At 48.8% G+C, this 18,997-nt stretch overlaps 1 protein-coding gene across 5 annotated transcripts in view; it reads left to right on the top strand.

Annotated features, from left to right (window-relative positions):
• The window catches only part of LOC142563881 (E3 ubiquitin-protein ligase Mdm2-like), a 70,707-nt gene that overhangs the window by 27,477 nt on the left and 24,233 nt on the right, over positions 1-18,997 (top strand). For all 5 annotated transcript variants that reach the window (XM_075674566.1, XM_075674564.1, XM_075674567.1 and 2 more), the window contains 3 exons: positions 3,643-3,830; positions 6,096-6,368; positions 15,735-15,839. In XM_075674566.1, the coding sequence (XP_075530681.1) occupies positions 3,643-3,830; positions 6,096-6,368; positions 15,735-15,839 (566 nt within the window). The remainder of the gene's footprint in view (positions 1-3,642; positions 3,831-6,095; positions 6,369-15,734; positions 15,840-18,997) is intronic.

The following is an 18,997-nucleotide window of genomic DNA, read 5'->3' as shown; positions in this document are numbered from 1 at the left end:
TTTAGCTTAGCGTCCGCAACTATAGCGTACGCTATACGCTATAATATAGCGTACGCTAAGCAGCGCACGTTTTCTACAATTTTAGTTAGCCGGCGATATCTTCGGATCTCGGAGGCCATATGCCGTCGTTACGGCTATTTCGCGCCTTTAGCGACAGGTGGCGCTGACATCTCGAACGTTTCTTTCGTTAGGCTTCGACTCGTTCGAAACGAGAAGCGATCTCGAAAACACCACGAGGTTATCCATAATACTCTGTTGTCGAAGCGGCCTGAGACTAAGCGAAAGCCGTTTACACAGTCATTTGCTACGAACGAAGTGCATTTTACAAAAGCAACGCCAAATTCAATTTGAAGTGGGCAGCTGGGACTGCCGCCATGTTTCCCGCAAGCTCCGCAAACCCCGCAAAAACGCTAACGCTAACTCGTTTGCGTTGCGTACGCCCGCTATACCCGCTATTTCGTTTAGCGTTCAGCGCATGCGCAGTGACGACACGCTATTTTTTAGCGTACGCAATGGAATAGCGTACGCTATACTAAAACTGTCTATTAAAGGGGCACCGAATTAGCATGCCAGCACTGATTTCAGCTCAGTTATAGTATGTACAGGTCTGGAAAATAGGCTTCTTTTATCAATAGAATTGCTGTTAAACAGAATCAAGCGCTTTCTTTCCTCTGAAACTAATTAATTAGTTGGGTTCATTTGTGCTGAATACCAATGAAGTTTGCACTTTAGGACCTGGGTTTTGCTGCAATCTTTTATTTATTGCGTAAGAAAGCTTGGCTCACCAGTTCTTCTCCAAAATACAGAAAGGCTGGCCCAACTTTCCGGCAGGCGGGTTATTGCAAGGCCAATCTGCACAACAGATGAAATGACCGTGCATCACGTGACTCACTGCTCCGCATGTAGCAGCGCCGACGGTAAAGAATGGGCGCCGTCTGCTCAGTTTCGTTGTCAGCTTTGGTGCTTGATTTGCCACCTGCCAAAGATTCCGAAATCTAGAGGGTCTCGGCAAATTCGCACGACAGGCTCCCCTCCCCCCCCCCCCCTTTTTTTTTTCATCCGCCATCCGCGCAAATGCATGCAACCAGGTCACAACACCTGCGGACTCCATGTAAATCCAGTGCAAATCTTGGAACGGGTTGCTCGAAGCTACAATAAGACACTGACGCCCTCCTACGGACAGTGTCAGGAGCGAGAGGCCATTGTACAGTGTGTCGCAAGATGGTGGCCCTGAACACCTTCCATACACTCACTTTCATTCGCGAGGCGATTTGTCGGCTTTCCTTCTGAATGAAGTCACGGACACCCAATGAAACGGTGCTGATTAGGCGTATGGCCTAGGCAGTGTTCGCCGATGTGGTGTTGCCGATGTGGTAACGGGCCGCAAGCCATTGCGGAAGGCTTGCTGCTAATATGTTCAAACGGGCGGCTCATCGGCTGTGTTCGGTCATGTGATCACGCGTGCAGGTTAGTTTGACGGCAGGACGAGGTGGCGGGATCGAATCCCGGCTGCATTTCGATGGGGGAAAAGTGTGAAAATACCCGTATAATTAGATTTGGATGCACGGTAAAGAACCCCAGGTGGTCTAAATTTCCGGAGTCCCTCGCTACGGCGTGCCTCATTATCGGATCGTGGCTTTGGCATGTAGAACCCCATAATTAGGCGAACAGCTGTTGAAGCGGCGTGAAGTTTGTCGCCGCATATACGACACGGTGCGCAGGCCTATCGACAGCTAATCGACCCGGTCTTCGCACATGCTTTCGCATTTTACGAAATACGTGCTGCTGTTGCCGTTCTCTCTGTTCACGCCGCATTATCGTTTCTGTTGGTACTGTGGAGCTGGATACACCTTGTACTGACAGAGGAGGCCCCAGCCAACACGGCGCCACTGTTCAAATTGAATCATTTGGCCACTGTGTGCGCATCAGCCAGGGTGGCCTTTCCACGGCGCACTGGTCACCCCGTTTGTGCCAAAAACAAAGTGAAATGCTCGCTCGGGGGGCATCGAGCATGAGGGGCTCTGTGGCGAACGCGACATGCGGCACTGCACGGTTCTTCATATCCAATACATATAGAAAAATAAATAGTAGATATTTCGATTCGCAAATGGAATTCGAGCATTCACCATTCGATCCGGTGATATTCGAGATTCGCACACCCCTATAAGAACACGCTTTCACGCAAAGTGGGTATGGAATGTTTCAGTTGTTGACATCTGCACATTTCTTAAGGGGTGTGGAAGCGGCGAAGCCTTGCTGCGGAAACGTATGCATGAAGTGCTGTGAGCAGCCCGTGGGCTTATAGTGGCATACAGCAACAGGTGCTAGCTGCGTAGAAAGCGACGGGAAAACCCGTGGAGCGCTGGGAAATTAGTTTTGCGACAGTGCTCGTGCTCAAATTGATGAGCTTCTCGCCGACAGACTATCAACTTCAGGAAAAGAAAAAGACGACGAAGAGAAGATTGGATGAACCTCTATATAACGCGTCAGTGCTGCATGAAAACGGTGCAACATTTACTGTGCACCCAAGGCAGTAAAGGAAGGCGGGGTGTACGCACAGATAATTTTTAAGGTTCTCCCAATTCTAGACGTCTGGCTTTGATACAGTATCGTGTGGTATCATGGTCTAACATTACCTGGCGGCCTTATTTATGCAACAATTAACTTCAGTTCATTGTGCCTGCACTCTTCAATGATGTCATCCTTAGACACGTGCAGAGGGTGCAGCCAAGACAGAAAAGAAAATGGCTGACTAAACAGTTTACAAGTAACAAAGTATAAAGGCTTCAGAAAGATTAGAGAAAGGCTGATGTCTTTGTGTGTAATGCCAATACCACGCAGACACAGCGTGATGGGCACACCATTGTCCACTTTGATTGGCACAGCCGCACGTTGCAGGATGATTGGGCCATTTTTGTGAGCGGTACTGCTGCCCATACATCAATAATACTTGAGTGAGTGGTTGTAGTAGTGTGTACGGCATTAGAGTGCATTCGTAAGTACAATCATGTGAAATTTATTTGCAAGAAGCCAACCTCCAGTTTTGCTGCACGACGCACCCGGGAAGTGAAAAGATTGACACCGCAACAAACAATTGCACAGATGTCGGGACTGTCTGCACCCGTGATGCTTGGCATCCTGTTCTCTAAAACTAACCGCTCGAGCTGTTTTCTTTCGTTTAATAACTTGTGGATTAATTTTCTCAGGCACAGTCGTTTTTCTAACCGTGACAGGCAAAACCCTGTGGTTGGATGAGAGCGTGACGTGACGGCGAGGCGTGCGTTGGTCGTGCTCCTTTTTTTTTTTTCTTTAAAGAATTGTAAGGTGTGTGAAAAAAAAAATGAATGATGGATGTGTCTGACTGCAAGGGCGACCTCCTCGGTCATTGGTTTGACATTTCGTTTCCGCGACGACCAGCGCACGCCGCTGTTTGTGACTGGGCGGCTGGCGAACCTGCACTGCATGGTTGCGAATGAGTGAGTGACTGAGTGCGACGTTTATTGCCTTCTCACTCTGCATGTCCAAAGAAATGCGGTGCTTCTGTGGCGGCATTGAAGGGATTTTCTCCTCGCTTTCCTGACACATTTTGTCCTCTTCTCTCCCACTTCCTTTCCTCGGCGGGGCCTCGATTGAATCATTTAGGAACGTTAAAGCGGGAACTCCAATCGGGCGACAACGGCACCAGCGACGCACTGGTCATCAAGCGTCCGCGCCTGGACGCAGATTCGACGAGTGGCGCAAGTGCGTCGTGCACGTTGTCCCCCGTGCGTCTGTACATACCACCGTCTCCGTGCTACGACAGCGGGCCAGAGACGGAATACAGCTACCAGGTGAGCTATGCTGTGCAATCACGACAGCAAATGGCTTTCTTTGGCTCTTTCACCCCGTTTCAGTGGTCGGGGGCCGGTGGGCCAGCACAATCCATGGATGGCGGTCGGAATTTCATTGTTGCAAACATCACTTACAGTGCTTGCGTAGACAGGGACCAAAAGAACGATGAGGACAAGCGTTGACGTCCAACTGATTGTTATGTTTCAATAACACACACGTATACCGAGACACCAAGACAAAAGCACCTCCCCCCCCCCCACCCCCAAAGCATAAAACAGACATGAGTATGCATTCAAAGAAACCATGACCGCGCCCTTAAGATAAACGAGAGTGCATGTGTAATTAAAAAAAAAAAACAATTTCTTTATGTGTTAATGCAGTTGACGGCTTACTAACCGAGTCACCTTCAGCAATCGCTGCTGCTTCAATGATAAGTCTAGTGCATTCATTAGGATGCCTAGCTAAGGTAGTGTTTTTTTTTTTTTATTTCACAGCCGATAACGAAGGGTGCACGCTCTCATACCACAGAGTTGCAGGTTGTGTGCGTCGCCATTAGTGAATACAGTCGAACCCGACTATATCGAACCCGTTTACATCGAATTATTCTATATATCGAACGATTTCTGGTCACGGTATAGTTACAATGAGTATATATAGCAAAAATTACGCTTACATTGAACAAATATTGCAGTGACTCCCGATATATCGAACATCAAGCGGCGGAAAAGTGCCCCCAGAAGTTGGCTTTCCCTCGCGGTAGCGGGGAAACCCGGCGGCGCGGCTCCATCCAACCGCTCTCCCTACCGTGACAGCGCTGCCTCGGGCTGTTCGGGCGAGCCGTCGACACTCCCCCTGTCGCACATAGTGAAGGCTATTACCCTCCCTCTTTCTCTATCATCTTTCACTTCCCACTCCCTCTCCCCTGACGCCGCTTCGCCGTGCTCCCTCACGGGTTGCAGAATCAAGCGTCCTTCCTTTCTTTAGATCACTATCTATCGACACTCCCCAGCAAAAAACGATCCTGGCCCGCCTACAGCGCTTGCTCAGGCAGCCAATCAGAGGCTCTTGTGCGCTCTTCGTGCAAGATGGCGAAAGTGCGAGTTCTCTGGCTGCTTCTCTGGTTAATCGTGTTTGCGCCTTGTGGGCCTTCTCCCGCAGTGTTGCCGTGATGAAGCGGCAGAATTCGCCTTTTGTCGAAGATCGAAATCATAAATCGCGTCGAACGCGATATCCCCGCAGCGTGCAAGATTCCGAGGAGCACTCTCAGCACGATTAGGGCTAAAGTAGCCAGACTCGCAACCCGGTGCCCATGGCGCCCGACGCGTACGCACGGCCGTGTACGAGGCGTTCTTCATACGTGCCGGTTTCCGCGTGCTCGGTGATGACTGTAAATTCTGATGAATGCGACGAAGCCGTTGCCGGTGTTGCCGAAGTTTGGAGCGAGCTGTCAAAATTTCCGGGACATTCGAGTCAACGGTGGACGAGTTTGCGAGTGCAGATGATGGTGTCGCGACGACGGTAGATCCCGAAACGAAGACTACATTGCCGACATCGTACCGAGCACAAATGAAAGTAGGCACGTTGAGGAAAGCAACTACGGTCCTTTGCCCACATCCTCCGAAGTGATTGGTGCACTCGCATTAGTCCGGTGCTTCTGCGCGAATGCGGAAAGTTGCGGCCTCAGCTGATCGGACTCCTTAGACAACGTGGGGAAGTGCGTGCGTCGCAGGCAGCGAAATTGCCCAAGCAGAAGAAAATGCAGGACTAATTTATGCGAAACTAAGCTAGTTTCGTCAATAAAGTGATTTTATAAATAGTATGTGCTTTTATGACATCCAATTATTTAGCAGGCTTATATCGAATTATGCTCTATATCGAACTGATAGGCGTTTTCTTGCGAGTTCGATATTGCCGGTTTTGACTGTATATGAGCAGGGGCGCGAATGCCCAGAACATAGGGTTGCAGACCTCCTTGAAATCCTTGAATAGCCTTGAATTTGAAAGAATGAATCTAAGGGCCCTTGAAACTTCACTGAAAATGACTGTGCCCCTTGAATTCCTCGAAACACGGCTTGGGGTGCTTCTCTTTCTGAACAGTCAATGTAACAAACTTTGCATGGGGCTATTCCACACACACTATTGGGAAACAATTTTAGATATTTTCACTTGAGTGGGCCACCAAACTATTGCAATGCGCTGTGTCCACAGCCACTAATAATGGGCATGTTTCAATCACTGCTGAACTGTTGTCACGCTCTGTCCAGGGCCACGAGACGGAGTTCATCAAGGACACGAGCGACGACCTCTGGTTCCTCGAGGAGTCCTCGTCGGACGGCAACTCGACCGACGACGAGATCACCCAGCGACGGCTCATGAGGGTTGCGGCCCTGGCGGCCGAGCTGCTGCAACGCGAGGAGGCGGGTGGCCACATCGACGACGACTGCCCGTATGAGGTGGAGTACGAGATCGAGGAGGAGGAGTCTGACCACCACGCTGCCGGAAAGGCAGGCAGCATCTCCTCCGACAGCGACATTGAGGCGAGTGACCCTTCCTCACGCGGTGGTGTGGGTGGTCGCAGGGCAGTTTTTTTCTTTTTGTTTCTCGACGATCTCGGTTACACAAACTTTCTTACGACCCCACGTGTCCCTTGTATAGTCGGTCTATGACATCGACCAAAATTTTTTATATCATTCATGTCCACCGCAGTGGTCCTGTAATTGTAGTATTGCACTAGCTGGGCTCTAGGTCGTGCATTCAAGCATAGCTGCAGTGGCCGCATTTCGATAAGCGTGAAAGGCAAGATCGCTTGTGCGCTTAGATTTAGGCGCACACTAAAGAATGCCAATTGGTCAAAATAATCCTGTGTGCCTCACAATCAGATGGTGGTTCTGGAAAGTGAAAACCCCATATTCTAATTAATAATAAAAGACTCAATACAGTTAAACCTGTATATAACGGAAGTTGGTAGAATCGGTAATTTGCTTCGTCACATAGAAATTTCGTTGTATTGAAATTTGGCATTTTATGCAAATACAATCAAACCGGGCTATATCGAACTTGCAAAAAAACACCTATCAGTTTGATATAGAGCATAATTCGATATAAGCCTGCTAAATAATTGGATGTCATAAAAGCACATGCAGCATAGACCATTTATAACGTAACCACCTATAGTGCGGGACTGCATATAATGCGGCTTTATGTGACCACCAGTACGCCTCCCATGTGTCAGCGTACCGCTTCGTGTGCGGTCGCGCAAGACGGAAGACCGGGTATAGTGCGGTTTCTCCGAGGAGAAGGGAGCGCACCCCCGCGCACTACGATGCCCGCACCCTCTACAAAAAGAAAGAAAGCCACGAAACCCGTCACAAGTGGGAAGAAAAATGAGAGGAGAGAGAGACTGTACAGCGTGCGAAGAAAGAAGTGCAATTAGTGGCCTTATCTTTTGCTTTTCTTTGTGCAGCGCCGCGAGGGCGGGGCAGAGCCAGACTGAGCACCTGCGCTGCAGTCGTAACAGGGCAGGTCCCATTGAGAGGGCGAGAAGCGGAAACGTTGGGAAGGTCTATTTGCTGGGGGTGGTCGGTTGACAGGCTGGCTCTGCACATGCGCTAGTCTTCTGCTTTTTCTCCTGTTATCGTGGGTGTGCGCGAGTCGTCTTGCGGTACTGAAGTGTGCTGCCAGCGTCGTAGGCCTAGCTACCGGAAAACGTGTTTCCTTGTCTTGCTCTTGTGTCGCGCTGGGCTAAGTTGCTATGCCGCCTGAACCTTCCAAATCAAGAAAATGGCAAGCTTTATCCCTGGAGATGGAAGCAAAGCATCATTAAAGACGTCAAAAGTGGCCTAAAGAAGGTTTCTGTCGCGCAAAAGTATGGCGTCGCCGACACAACAGTGTCGGCAATTTGGGAAAACAGGGATAAGGTGCCACAGCAACTGCAAGAAAATTATGGATCACTAGCAAGGAAGCTTGCTTTCGTCAAATCGTTCGTCAAAGTATGAAGATGTCGACACTGCTTTGTTCAAGTGGTTCTGCTAGGTGCGAGCCCAGAATGTGCCCGTGAGTGGTCCGATTTTGCAAGCAAAGGCCAGGTCATTTGCCAACGATACTTTCAACCCATTAAATGGGTGGATTCAGCGGTTTAAGGACCGGCACGGAATAAGCTGCCGTGTTATTTTGGGGGAGAGCGCACAAGTTGACGATTCTGCTGTTCAGGCCGGGCTCAGTATAAACATAGAGACCATGCTGGCGAAGTACGCAGAGCGTGACATTTATGAGGCGGATGAGGCTGGCGTGTTTTATAATTTGCTCCCAAACCGCACACTCGCACTGTCCCACGAACGCTGCTCCGGTAGAAAGGCTTCAAAGGAGCGGTTTACCGTTCTCTTCTGTGCCAATATGTATGGCGGCGACAAAAGGCGCTTCTTCGTGATCGGAAGGTCAGCGCGGCCGCGCTGTTTAAAAAAAAAGAGAGTGCCTGCCGATTACATATAAGGCCAACAGAAAGTCATGGATGACACGGGAGCTATTTGCAACTTGGCTTCAAAAATTTCATGAAGACATGGTGTCAAAAAGGGATGAGTTGTCCTAGTTCTTGACAGCTGCAGTGCCGCCCATCATGTTAACTTAAAGCTCAGTGCAGTGAGCCTCAAGTTCTTGCCTGCAAATACGACAGCCAAGAACCAGCCGATGGACCAAGGCGTAATCACCACATTGAAAGCGCATTATAAAAGGCGCATATGCGAAAGAGTGCTGATTAACCTTCAGCGAGACGAAGCAATGACGGTAAACCTGCGGAGTGGCATTGACATGATCGCGGCATCTTGGTGGCAGATAAAAGCATCAACCATTGCCAAGTGTTTCGCAAAGGCGGGGTTTGTGTGCAACGCCGTGGTCGGCGATCCTGATGTGAGGAGCGACGATAGCCACCACGGCGACGATGTCGACGAAGTCCTCAACGCGGATGATGTGTGGTTGAACCTGCTTGAAAAAGAACATTGTTGGACAGGATGACACATTCGAAGGCTTCGTGAACGAGGATTGCGATGACTTTATCTGCGAAGAAGCAGACACAGGCGAAGCAATTGTAGCAGCAATGCGTGATCGCGATGACCATGTATCGGACGACGATGAAGGAGACAGCACACCGGAACATTCGCACAGAGATGCACTGGATTACATCAGCAAGCTCAGGGTGTACTGCGCGCAGAAAAGCTTGAGCAAGGAAGCTTCCCAGCATCTGATCTATGTTGAAGATGAGATAGGGCATAATGTGGTGAAGGTTCAGCGCCAAACGAAGACGGCATTTTTTCATTGATGAAGAAAAAGAACTGCTTGTTTAGTGTGCAATTCTGATGCTTTATTGCACGTTAAGTTGTAAAAGACATAATAAAAGGTGGGTTGACCATATTTGCATGTGAATAAGAGTCTAAAAATGGCGTATTTGATACAGTGTGGTACCGCTTATAATGCGGACTTTCCTGACTCCCGCTACCTACGTTATAAGCGGTCCATGCTGTACCATATATAAAATCACTTTATTCATGAAACTAGCTTAGTTCCGCATGCAGTGGTCCTGCATTTTTTTCTGTTTGGGCAATTTCGCTGCCTGCCACGCACGCACTCCTCCACATTGTCTAAGTAGTCGGGGCAGCTGAGGCCGCAACCTTCCGCATTCGCACAGAAGCACCGGATTTGTGCAAGCGCACCAACCACTTCGGTGGATGTGGGCAAAGGACCGTCGTTGCTTTCCTCATTGTGCCCACTTTCACTTGTGCTTGGTATGATGTCGGCAATGTAATCTCCGCTTTCTGGCTCTCTCGTGGTCGCGACACCATCATTTACACTCACAAACTTGTCCGCCATTGATTCGTGAGCAGCTTCCGGAAATTCTGACAGCTTGCTCCAAACTTTGGCAACACTGGCAACGGCCTCGTCGCATTCATCAGAATTTACAATCATCACCGAGCACACTGAAGCCGGCGCGGCTGAAGCAATTTCGGATGAACCACTCGTACCCGGCTGTGCGTACGTGTCGGGAGCCGCAGGCGCCGGGTAGCGAGTTTGGCCGCTTTAGCTCTAATGTCCCGCTTATTCTTCAAGATCGTGCTGAGAGTGCTCTGCGGAATCTTGCACACTGCGGTGACATCCAACTTGACACCGCGTTCGACCCGTTTTATGATTTCGAGCTTCACAATGAAAGGCGAATTCTGCCGCTTCATCACTACAACACTGTGGCAGAAGGCCCAGAAGGCGGGCATACAATGAACTCAAAAAGCAGCATGACTTCCCATAGACTATAATGTATAACAACTGCCGAAAATTCGGACACCTTGCAACCTCTCGTCTGATTTTTCGGACACTCCTTGAGCCAACTTGATCGACAGCACCATGCACCGACTCTGACCCGTGCATGGTTCGACTTGCTGAACGCCATTTTTATTTTGAACGGAGCCTCCCTGCTGCCCCACGAAGTGGCGCTACTGGACATCCCCGCCCATCATCATCGTTTCTGCCTGGTTCGATAGAGTGGCTCTACAGCAGTTCCGGTTTCAGCTTAGTAAGCCATGTCAAGACAATCCAGCAGCTGATTTGTTTCTTCGAGCACGACGCTGCGAGTAGGCCGCGTTTTTCGTTTGTGTGACTGATGTCGGCACGGTGGTGTTTGCTTTGTGTGCTGTGTCGAGGTTTCGGTGATCCAACGCGGCATACGTAAACATTGCGTCAAGGGTCTAATGGCGCCGACAGTGCCCGCGCAGACTGCGCTGGGGAATGCCGGCAAGCGGGTGCCGGGAGGCTAATCGCCTTCCGATGTGCTCCCTACTGACGCGGAAAATGTTCTGCCGAGACCTGCGCAGTGGTTGCATTGCAATTCCGGACACCGTCTCATTTGACAGTTTCATGGGTGCTGACACTGCTGTATTGACATGCGCAGAACTCGACGACGGCGAGATCATTCGTCAGGTTTTTGCTGCACCGCCGGACGATGAATCTGAGTCGGAAGATGACGCACCATGTGCTACGCTGCCGTCGCATGCGGAGCGTGTACAAGCAGTGACTGTGCTTTCAGCCGCCTATAGTGACCGTACGACCCTCTCTGAGATTTAGGCTTATCTGATTGCGCGTAAACGGAACAGCGTGCAACGGTGCATTCACGATTTCTTCAAGCCTACTGCCGAGCCCGAATAAGTACGTGGAAATAAAGGATTTCATTTTTTTTCTTTATCTGCTTTTTCGGACACCTGTTTATTCGGACATTTCCGCAGTCCCCGTGAGGTCCGAATAAACGGTCGGCGACTGTAAACGCGGATTCACTGGGAATCATTGCATCGGCCCAGATGTCGTATGCGGCCGTGGAGGAACTGTAGGATGCCTTGTCTACGCTGGCCTCAACGCGACGCTTGTTAGTCGCGATCAGCACGGTCGATGAACAGGTCCCCGCTGCATTCTCCGTGAGACGTCAGTATGGCCAGGTGCTATATCAGCACTTAGGAACGGTTGGCGCACTGTTCGTAGCCGCGCTCTTCAGGAAGTGTCGGACGGGCCGAAATGCAGGAGCATGCACTTGGCAACAGTCGGCGGGACCGAGGTTGTGCTGCAGGCCCAGGTCCTCTCGCGTAACCGGCCAGTCAACTCCATCCACCAGGCTCAGCTCAACCTTGGACCGTCGTCCGTGGACATCCCCGGAACAGTCCTGTCCCTTAGAATAATAGCAGGGCTGCCTCCTGGCTCTGCCTAGGCACGCTTTTCTTTTTTCCGCTCCACGAACCGGCACCGCCTCCTTGTCGCCAGTCTTCCGAGCCCCTGAAGCGCATTCACTCTCACCTCGTGCCTCCTGCTTCTTTTTTCTCCCTTCTCCCTCTTCAGCTTTCTGCCACCTGTTTGCTATTATCTTTTTCTGGGTTGTTGCTGGTTTCTCCCAGGTATTGTTGCAGTCGTCGACGCAACATCTCAGCACAAGTCCGACGTCGCGCTCATCGTATCACAGTCTGAAGCAGTTTCGGGTGAACCACTTGTACACGGCCGCCTCGATGTCATGGCCGTGCGTATGCGTCAGGCACAACGGGGTCATTTGTCCGCTTTAGCCCTAATCTCCCCCTTATTCTCCAAGATTGTGCTGACAGTGCACCTCGGAATCTTGTACGCTGTGACAACATTAGTCTTCTTACTGCGTTCGACTCGATTCACGATTTTGAGCTTCACGGCGAAAGGCAACTTCAATGGGCTTCATGCTAGCCATCATGGCAACACTTTGGGAGAAGGCCCGCAAGGCACAAACACCAGGAACGAGAAAAGTAGCGAACAAACTCGGACTTGCACCACCTTTACGACAAGGGCACAAGAACCTCTGATTGGCTGTCTGAGCAAGCACTGCGGGCGGGCCGGGATCATTTTTTGCAGGGGGGTTCTTGCCGACTCGCTCGACGTGGCGGGGTCACGGTAGGCAGAGCGGGTGGATGCAACCGCACTGCCAGGTTTCCCCGCCGTTGAGAGGGAAAGCCAACTTCTGGAGGCACTTTTGTGCAGCTTGACGTTCGATATATCAGGAGTTGCTGCTATCTTCTTTTTGCTCGATGTAAACGTAATTTTTTATATATATACTCACAGTAACTGTACTGTCTTCACGAATTGTTCGATATACAGGAGAATTTGATGTTAACGGGTTCGATATTGTCGGGTTCGACTGTACTGAGCAGTTTTGGTGGCGGGTGTGAACAAGAGCTGAAGGAAAGCAATTCGACACATCAGAGTAGGTGGGACAGCCGCATGCGCCAGAAAAGCACTAGAAAGAAAGCTGGTGGTGGGGTGGGATAAATGGAGGTGGGAGCAGCTGTTCTGCTTTTCAGCAGGTCTCTCAGAAAAGAATGACCTCAGATACACAACCTTTCTGTCAGGTGGTGAAAGCCACACCTTCATTTTGCAAGAAGCAGGTGTATGCGACTTCATCGGAATCCAAAACAAAGATTGTGGGAACCATGTACTGAAGGGCATGGGCAATTTGATTGTAAGGCTCAAGGGAGGTGGCTCTGGAACCCTCAGAAGAAGGGGAGGGCTTACTGGTGACCTCATGAGAAAGGCGAGGTTGCGTTATGGCCGGGCCTGCAAATCTCACAGGGCCATGCGGACGGCTGCAATGGCAACATGCCATTTTGTAACTTCAAACGACAGGTCAAATCATAGCCTGCGCCTGGCAGGCCCAGATTCTCGGTGCCACCATAATGCAGCGCTAGCAAAGGAAGCACCCACTCCGAAGCACCATTGTAATTTACCGCCACCTGTGCCCAGACCTCTGCCGCTGATTTTTGAGCGCCAATTGTAAATAAAACTTCTATAAAGGGGCTAACGGGGTAAAACCCAAAACAGTAATGAAAGCCTTCATACTTATTTGGGCATGTGCATCTAAGGAATGCCATGCTTCACTGTTTACACTTGAACCTGCAAAAGGCAGTGAGGAAGTTCAACTGTGGCAATTGGAACCTCGTCATATTCAATATGCACGTTGAATGTGCACATTCAAATATGCACATTCGACTTCTTATTTTTTAATAACCTGTGTGCTATTTCTTTTAACTTTTCTTAGAATTTAAATTTATCGCTGTTCAACATTTGAGGCCAAGATATCTCGGCACATAGGGCAGGTACAACTCAAATTTTTTTTTGCACTGGAAACCTAAGTGCGTAGAGAAACCAATTATGGTAGCAGAATTTTGAACACGAGCCTTCGTAATAATTGTTGAAATTGTAACTGCATGGCAGGTGCTTTTGAAAATGCAAAGTTCATTTTGCTGTAAAATAACTAAAGATGGCCGAATAAGAAAAGTGCTTTCAATATTTCAATGTATAGTCACTAGTCTATTTAGCCGTATTGTTTCTAATTAAATCCTTTTATTCCTATCCTTTCCTTAAACAATGGAGTATGAACTTTATAGTTACCTATCTCCGGAACAAAATAACTTACAGGAAACCTGGCGCTCTTTGGCCACATTTGGCCCTTGCGCCACAAAACACCACATTCATCAACTTACGGGAAAAGTAATCAGATATTTGAGGAAAGTGCAAAAGAACTGCACAAACCTGTGCAGTTACATTCAGATCGATGGAGAAATAAAGACGTCTAAAATGAGTCACTCCTTTTAAAGCGTTCCGCAAACTTAGTTTGAAGCTTTTAGGCTTTATGTCCACCTGCCAGCTTCCGCCATTCCTACCAGTACGCAAGCACAGAAACCCGGTAAGCATTCAGCAGTGGCCGTGGCTGATCGCCCAAGAAACCAAACTCTGCTTTACGCATGCTGCTGTCATTTTGAGCCTGTGCGTGCGATCGCATGCCCACTCTCAATGTCATCGTGTACGATTGCAAACGTGTCAAGGGCGAGCTTCCCGCGACGGCATGTTGCCCGACACCCCCTGCCGCGGTCAGGCCTAACCAGCGCACCTCGCCGGCAGTTGGAAGTTGTTGTTAGGTGCCGAACAAACAAAACTTGTCGCAGTGGCTGTACGGAACTTGGAAAGTGGAGGAACCACCTCGACGACAAAAGGGAGGGCAGAGGTGGAGGCATGGACAACAGGCGAATGGCGACAGTTTTTGTTCGCACGCGCCATGTTTTCGGCATCGCACGCATGCGAAGCGATTTGAGAAATAGAATCGGACGCTGTACGGTGTCCAGAATTTTGGTCACCCTTATGCATGACTTATGTGGAGTTGATGGGGGTGCCACGAGAATTTCGAATGATCGAGCAAGTCTGAAAATTTAGGTAGTGAATTACTTACTTAAGTCAGAATCTTTTTTTTCGTTTCCGTTTTAGTCTGTCTGCTTCATGCAAAGACCGCAGTTCCTCGGACATTAACCTTTCAGCGTTTGTAAATTTAAATAAGCTGTCCATACTGTCCACTGCATTAGAGTGACCGAAATTCCAGACTGCATACTGTCTCTGGCTCAATCTTTCGGGCATTATCCGAGTGTGCAAGGATGCAAAGATGCCAACCACGAACAAAGCTTGTGCCATACAGGCTGTAAACCGTACCTTCACTTTTGTTGGAGGGGCAGTTCCTTCATCTTTCTGAAAGCTGGGCGGCTGCTGCGAATAGCTTTGCATTGACTCGAAATCTAACCGTAACTTTAGTCACCAAAGCCCGACGCAGTAGCCCTGCTAGGCCCAATGGCTTAGGCAGCACTGGACGGTGTGCTCTTGACGAAGGTAACGCCGTGGCCGCCATGGTTGCAGAAGTTGACAGGGGAGGTTTGCCATTAATGCAGTATGAGTGGTTCATCAACAACCGGGCCAGCACCGGTAACTCCGTCAGCCGGTAACTACCAGAAGTGCTACTACCAAGTTTATCTACGCACTTGTTGGGCAGAAAGAGTTTTAGGCTCTGGTGTAGGCAGAAAGCGCCGAGCTGAATTTGTGCAGAACAGCCTAAATTGCCGCGGTCGCACTTTCGGGGGTCACATGCTGTTGGCGACGACGTGCAATGCTCGCGAGTTGTACAATGAAGGCAAAATACCTCCGTGGGGATCAACCATCACGAAATTTTAAGTGAATATTATTTCACTGAAGCGCAATGCCGATCAAAAAGTCTGCGAGTGAGTGTCCTGTACTTGCTGGCATTTCAGAAAGGAAGGAAGTTTTTTTTTGTCTCTGGAAGTTAGTTTTTCTCTGCCATTCTTGCAGCTCCTTCCGGGTGAAAAAAATCAATTGGCCTCTGTATAGAAGTGTTGATGCATAGAGAATAATGCAATCATGAACATTCCTGGCATATTGAGTTTGCTACAAAGGTACTTCATTCCTGGTTTACCTGTTTTTCAGGCAGTCTTGCAGAGTGAATGATTGATTGGCAACTGAAGAATGCTAATAGTCTACGAAATGGTTTGGAATTGTGTGAAAGGATTGTTGCATTTCGTTCCGTGCAGGACGTGGCGCAGGCGGAGATCCTGATTTGTGTAAATGACGACGACGCGCAGTTCTGGGCCGACTCGTCGGACAGCTACTCCTCCGACTCTGAGATTGGCGATGCGGTGAGTCGAGGAAGTGTCTTTTTTTATGCGACGACAAGTGTGACGAAAAGCTTATCTTCAGAGGTGCCTACACCTGCAGCAGTTACTTCCAACAGCGTGTGGAAATTTTGTATGCAGAATTCTTTTTTTTATCTGAGCCATCTTCAAAAAAGTAGGAAGTGCTGATGCTAGCAACACTAAAGTGAGAGCGATGACGATAACCCGATTTGCAAATTGGCAAAGCGGAACGATGGGCAGCTTTCACAGGAGCGAGTGCAACTTTTGTTAACCATCCACATTTTGACCTTTTCAGCCACTTTTGAAAATGAAAATCTGCTCCTTTAGGTATCTGTTTGTAAAGTATGTTGACGCACGATAGCGGGGTCATCGAAAGCAACTTAGCCCTGGAAGCATGAATGGTAATCATTTTGAATCTTTCTGTAAATAATCTAGCAGGATGCATCTTTATCGGGTCAGTGAGTACTCTTCGGTTTGCAGAGAACCGACGTTACGACCCTGGTGTATCGTAATATGTTGCATATGCACTCCGAAGACTTGCGTCAGGGGTGATGTTGAGAGTGGTTTAGCCCCAAAGTGAGAATAGCTGGCGCTTCGTGCCGCGCCAGAGTCGGACCCACGCTCAAGACATTAGTCGTGTGTCGATAGGTGTGCTTTGGAGAGGATGGCCATCATTGCAGTGCATGACATTTGAATGAAGATGTGAAAACAGGGCTGGCTCATGCCTTCTTTTTTCCTTCTGCCTGTGTTCTTAGAGATGCTGGGACAGTTTTATGGGTCACAGAAATGGAATGGTTTATGTGTTCATTTGTTTGTTATTTGTTCTCTTTTTATCTCTGTCGGCGGCTGGAAGTGCAGAGAGAGAGAGAGAAATTTTCATCTGTATGTGACATCCCAGTTGACCCAGTCAGGACGGTGGAACGTTGGTGATTTTGCTGTGATGGTTCAGGAGGGGCAACCAAGGTGTTAAAACTTGACTCCTGACCACTCACAAGGGTTCCTGACGCAGCGGTGGTGCTCTCCGCTTTTGCTCTGCTGAGTTGAATGTGGCACTCCCAATGTAAATGAAGTTTCCGTGCGTACAAATGGGGTTATGATTATGCCACATTGGTTGTAAATAGCTTCCTATGTATATACTCTGTACATAAAGTCTAGTCTCCCAAGTGCGAACATCATTAGCATACCACGTCTGGAAGAGGAGCAACAACAGTGGTGCCAGCTGATGACGTTTCTTTACCACTATCTCGTACACGTTCGAAAAGCCAACGTTCGGTTTCACCTGACGCGATTGTCCAGGCCGCACCGATATCGTGGCCTAGGTCAATCGAGGCCAATCGCGTGAGGCGAAACTGAACGTCGGCTTTTGAACACGTACAAGATAACGGCACTGGTCATACCAGCCTCAACATTCAATGCTACAATGGGGGAGGAAACTTCAGTCCATTGCTGTACCGACCTGTCTTTGATTTCTATCTTTCTTTTTTTTTCACCGAGTACACGCCTACGTCATGGTTGGTTGCATGGCAATGCATCATTAGAAAAATAATTTAATTTGGCATGACAGTGAGCACAATGACAATTCAGCACTTGGATATCACAGTTGCGCCATATGAGGGCTTCACTGCCTCCACAAACTGCACCGCATTTCTCCCCTCTGCAGTGTTAACCCATTTTTCGTCACCTGCCACACGTGTGTGGGCCTTGCGCATTGTGAGTTTTTTTTACCTAAAGCAGTAGTCTGCTACATGATCGTTTGTCTTTGCGCCACGAGCGCCTAGGTCTAACGTTTGGTGGGGAAATTTTGAAACATGCATTTATTCACATCTGGGAATCGTTCAGATCTTACTCTGTGCAGTTTTTGGAACCACAGCCATCTTAATGTGCGAAAAAGTTCTAAGCACTCTGGCATGGGTTGTCGTCGTCCTCTGGTGAACCCGGCCAAGTCACGCCTGCCATCAGATTCACTTTCTTCTCCAAAAAGAAGGCTAAAAAAAAAAAGGCTGTTGTGAAAGCTTGTCACCACTGGCACTGTCAATGAGAATGTCGGATGTCTCACGCTCGGAGAGGGCACACCAGCCGCTCGACGCCACCATATCTCCTGCTGCTTGAGACGATCAAGAACAACCAAAAACATACAAAAGTGCATTCAAGCAACACACGTACTGTTGCCATCTAGCAGTAACATATCTAACCATGCTCAGATAACTCTGCAACTGCTGCTGTATTAGTAGCTTCGAAAAGTTCAAAATATGGCTGCCCAGTGATTCGCCGGCTTTGGCAGCGAATGGGTTAGAGGCATCTGTTCTTATGTCCAAAGTTGCGAGCTAAAGTGTGATCGCATCTTTGAGTTCAGAAGCCTCGACAGCACGAGGTTTCATCTTGTGTCAACGTCTTGCCAAACCTGGAGCACGTCCTTGTTCAGCTCCCATGCAGATTGTCCAGTCTTTTCTGTGCACTAGAGTCCTACAATCGCCTCTGCCTTGCAGAGTTTGTTGAACGCCAGGGTATGCATGAAATCGCGTCTCTAATCACAACCTTGCAGTGTGTGCCTGAAACAGGCTGACTGGAACCATGGCAGTCTCCTGGCAGCTGTTCGAATATTGCGATTGTTGTCCGTCACGATGCACTTCAAAGTCAGTTGGTATCTCCCAGTCGGCACATAGCTGCTCCAATGAAGGAACAGTGTTCATGGCCGTGTTACTCTGCGGCGCATGTCTCATGTTCAAATTGAACTTTTTCATCTCGAATTTCATGCTTAAGAAAATAAACAAGAAGAAAGAGGATTAACTGAGGGGCCCAATTTTTATTAGTCATATCATAGGAAGCCAACAAACACCGACACCAAGGACAACTCAGGGAAAATTACTTGTGCTTAATAAATAAAATAAAGAAATGATAAATTATTGGAAATGACCATCACAGCATTGCACATGAAATGCGAAGGTTGTGGGATCATTCCCCACCTGCAGCAAGTTGTTTTTTCGTCCACTTTCACTTCCATTAATTTATGGTTTCTTTATTTCATTTATTAAGCACAAGTAATTTCCCCTATGTTGTCCTTGGTGTCAGTGTTTGTTGGCTTCTTATGATATGCTTAAGAAAATGAAACATGAGGCTTATGAAAAGCCCTTGTTGGCATGCAAGGTGCTGATATCGCTTGT

This window comes from Dermacentor variabilis, chromosome 11 (genome assembly GCF_050947875.1).
Source record: "Dermacentor variabilis isolate Ectoservices chromosome 11, ASM5094787v1, whole genome shotgun sequence".
In the NCBI taxonomy this organism is placed as follows: Eukaryota; Metazoa; Arthropoda; class Arachnida; order Ixodida; family Ixodidae; genus Dermacentor; species Dermacentor variabilis.
Note: the sequence above shows the minus strand (reverse complement) of the source record. Positions and strands in the feature narration are given on the sequence as shown.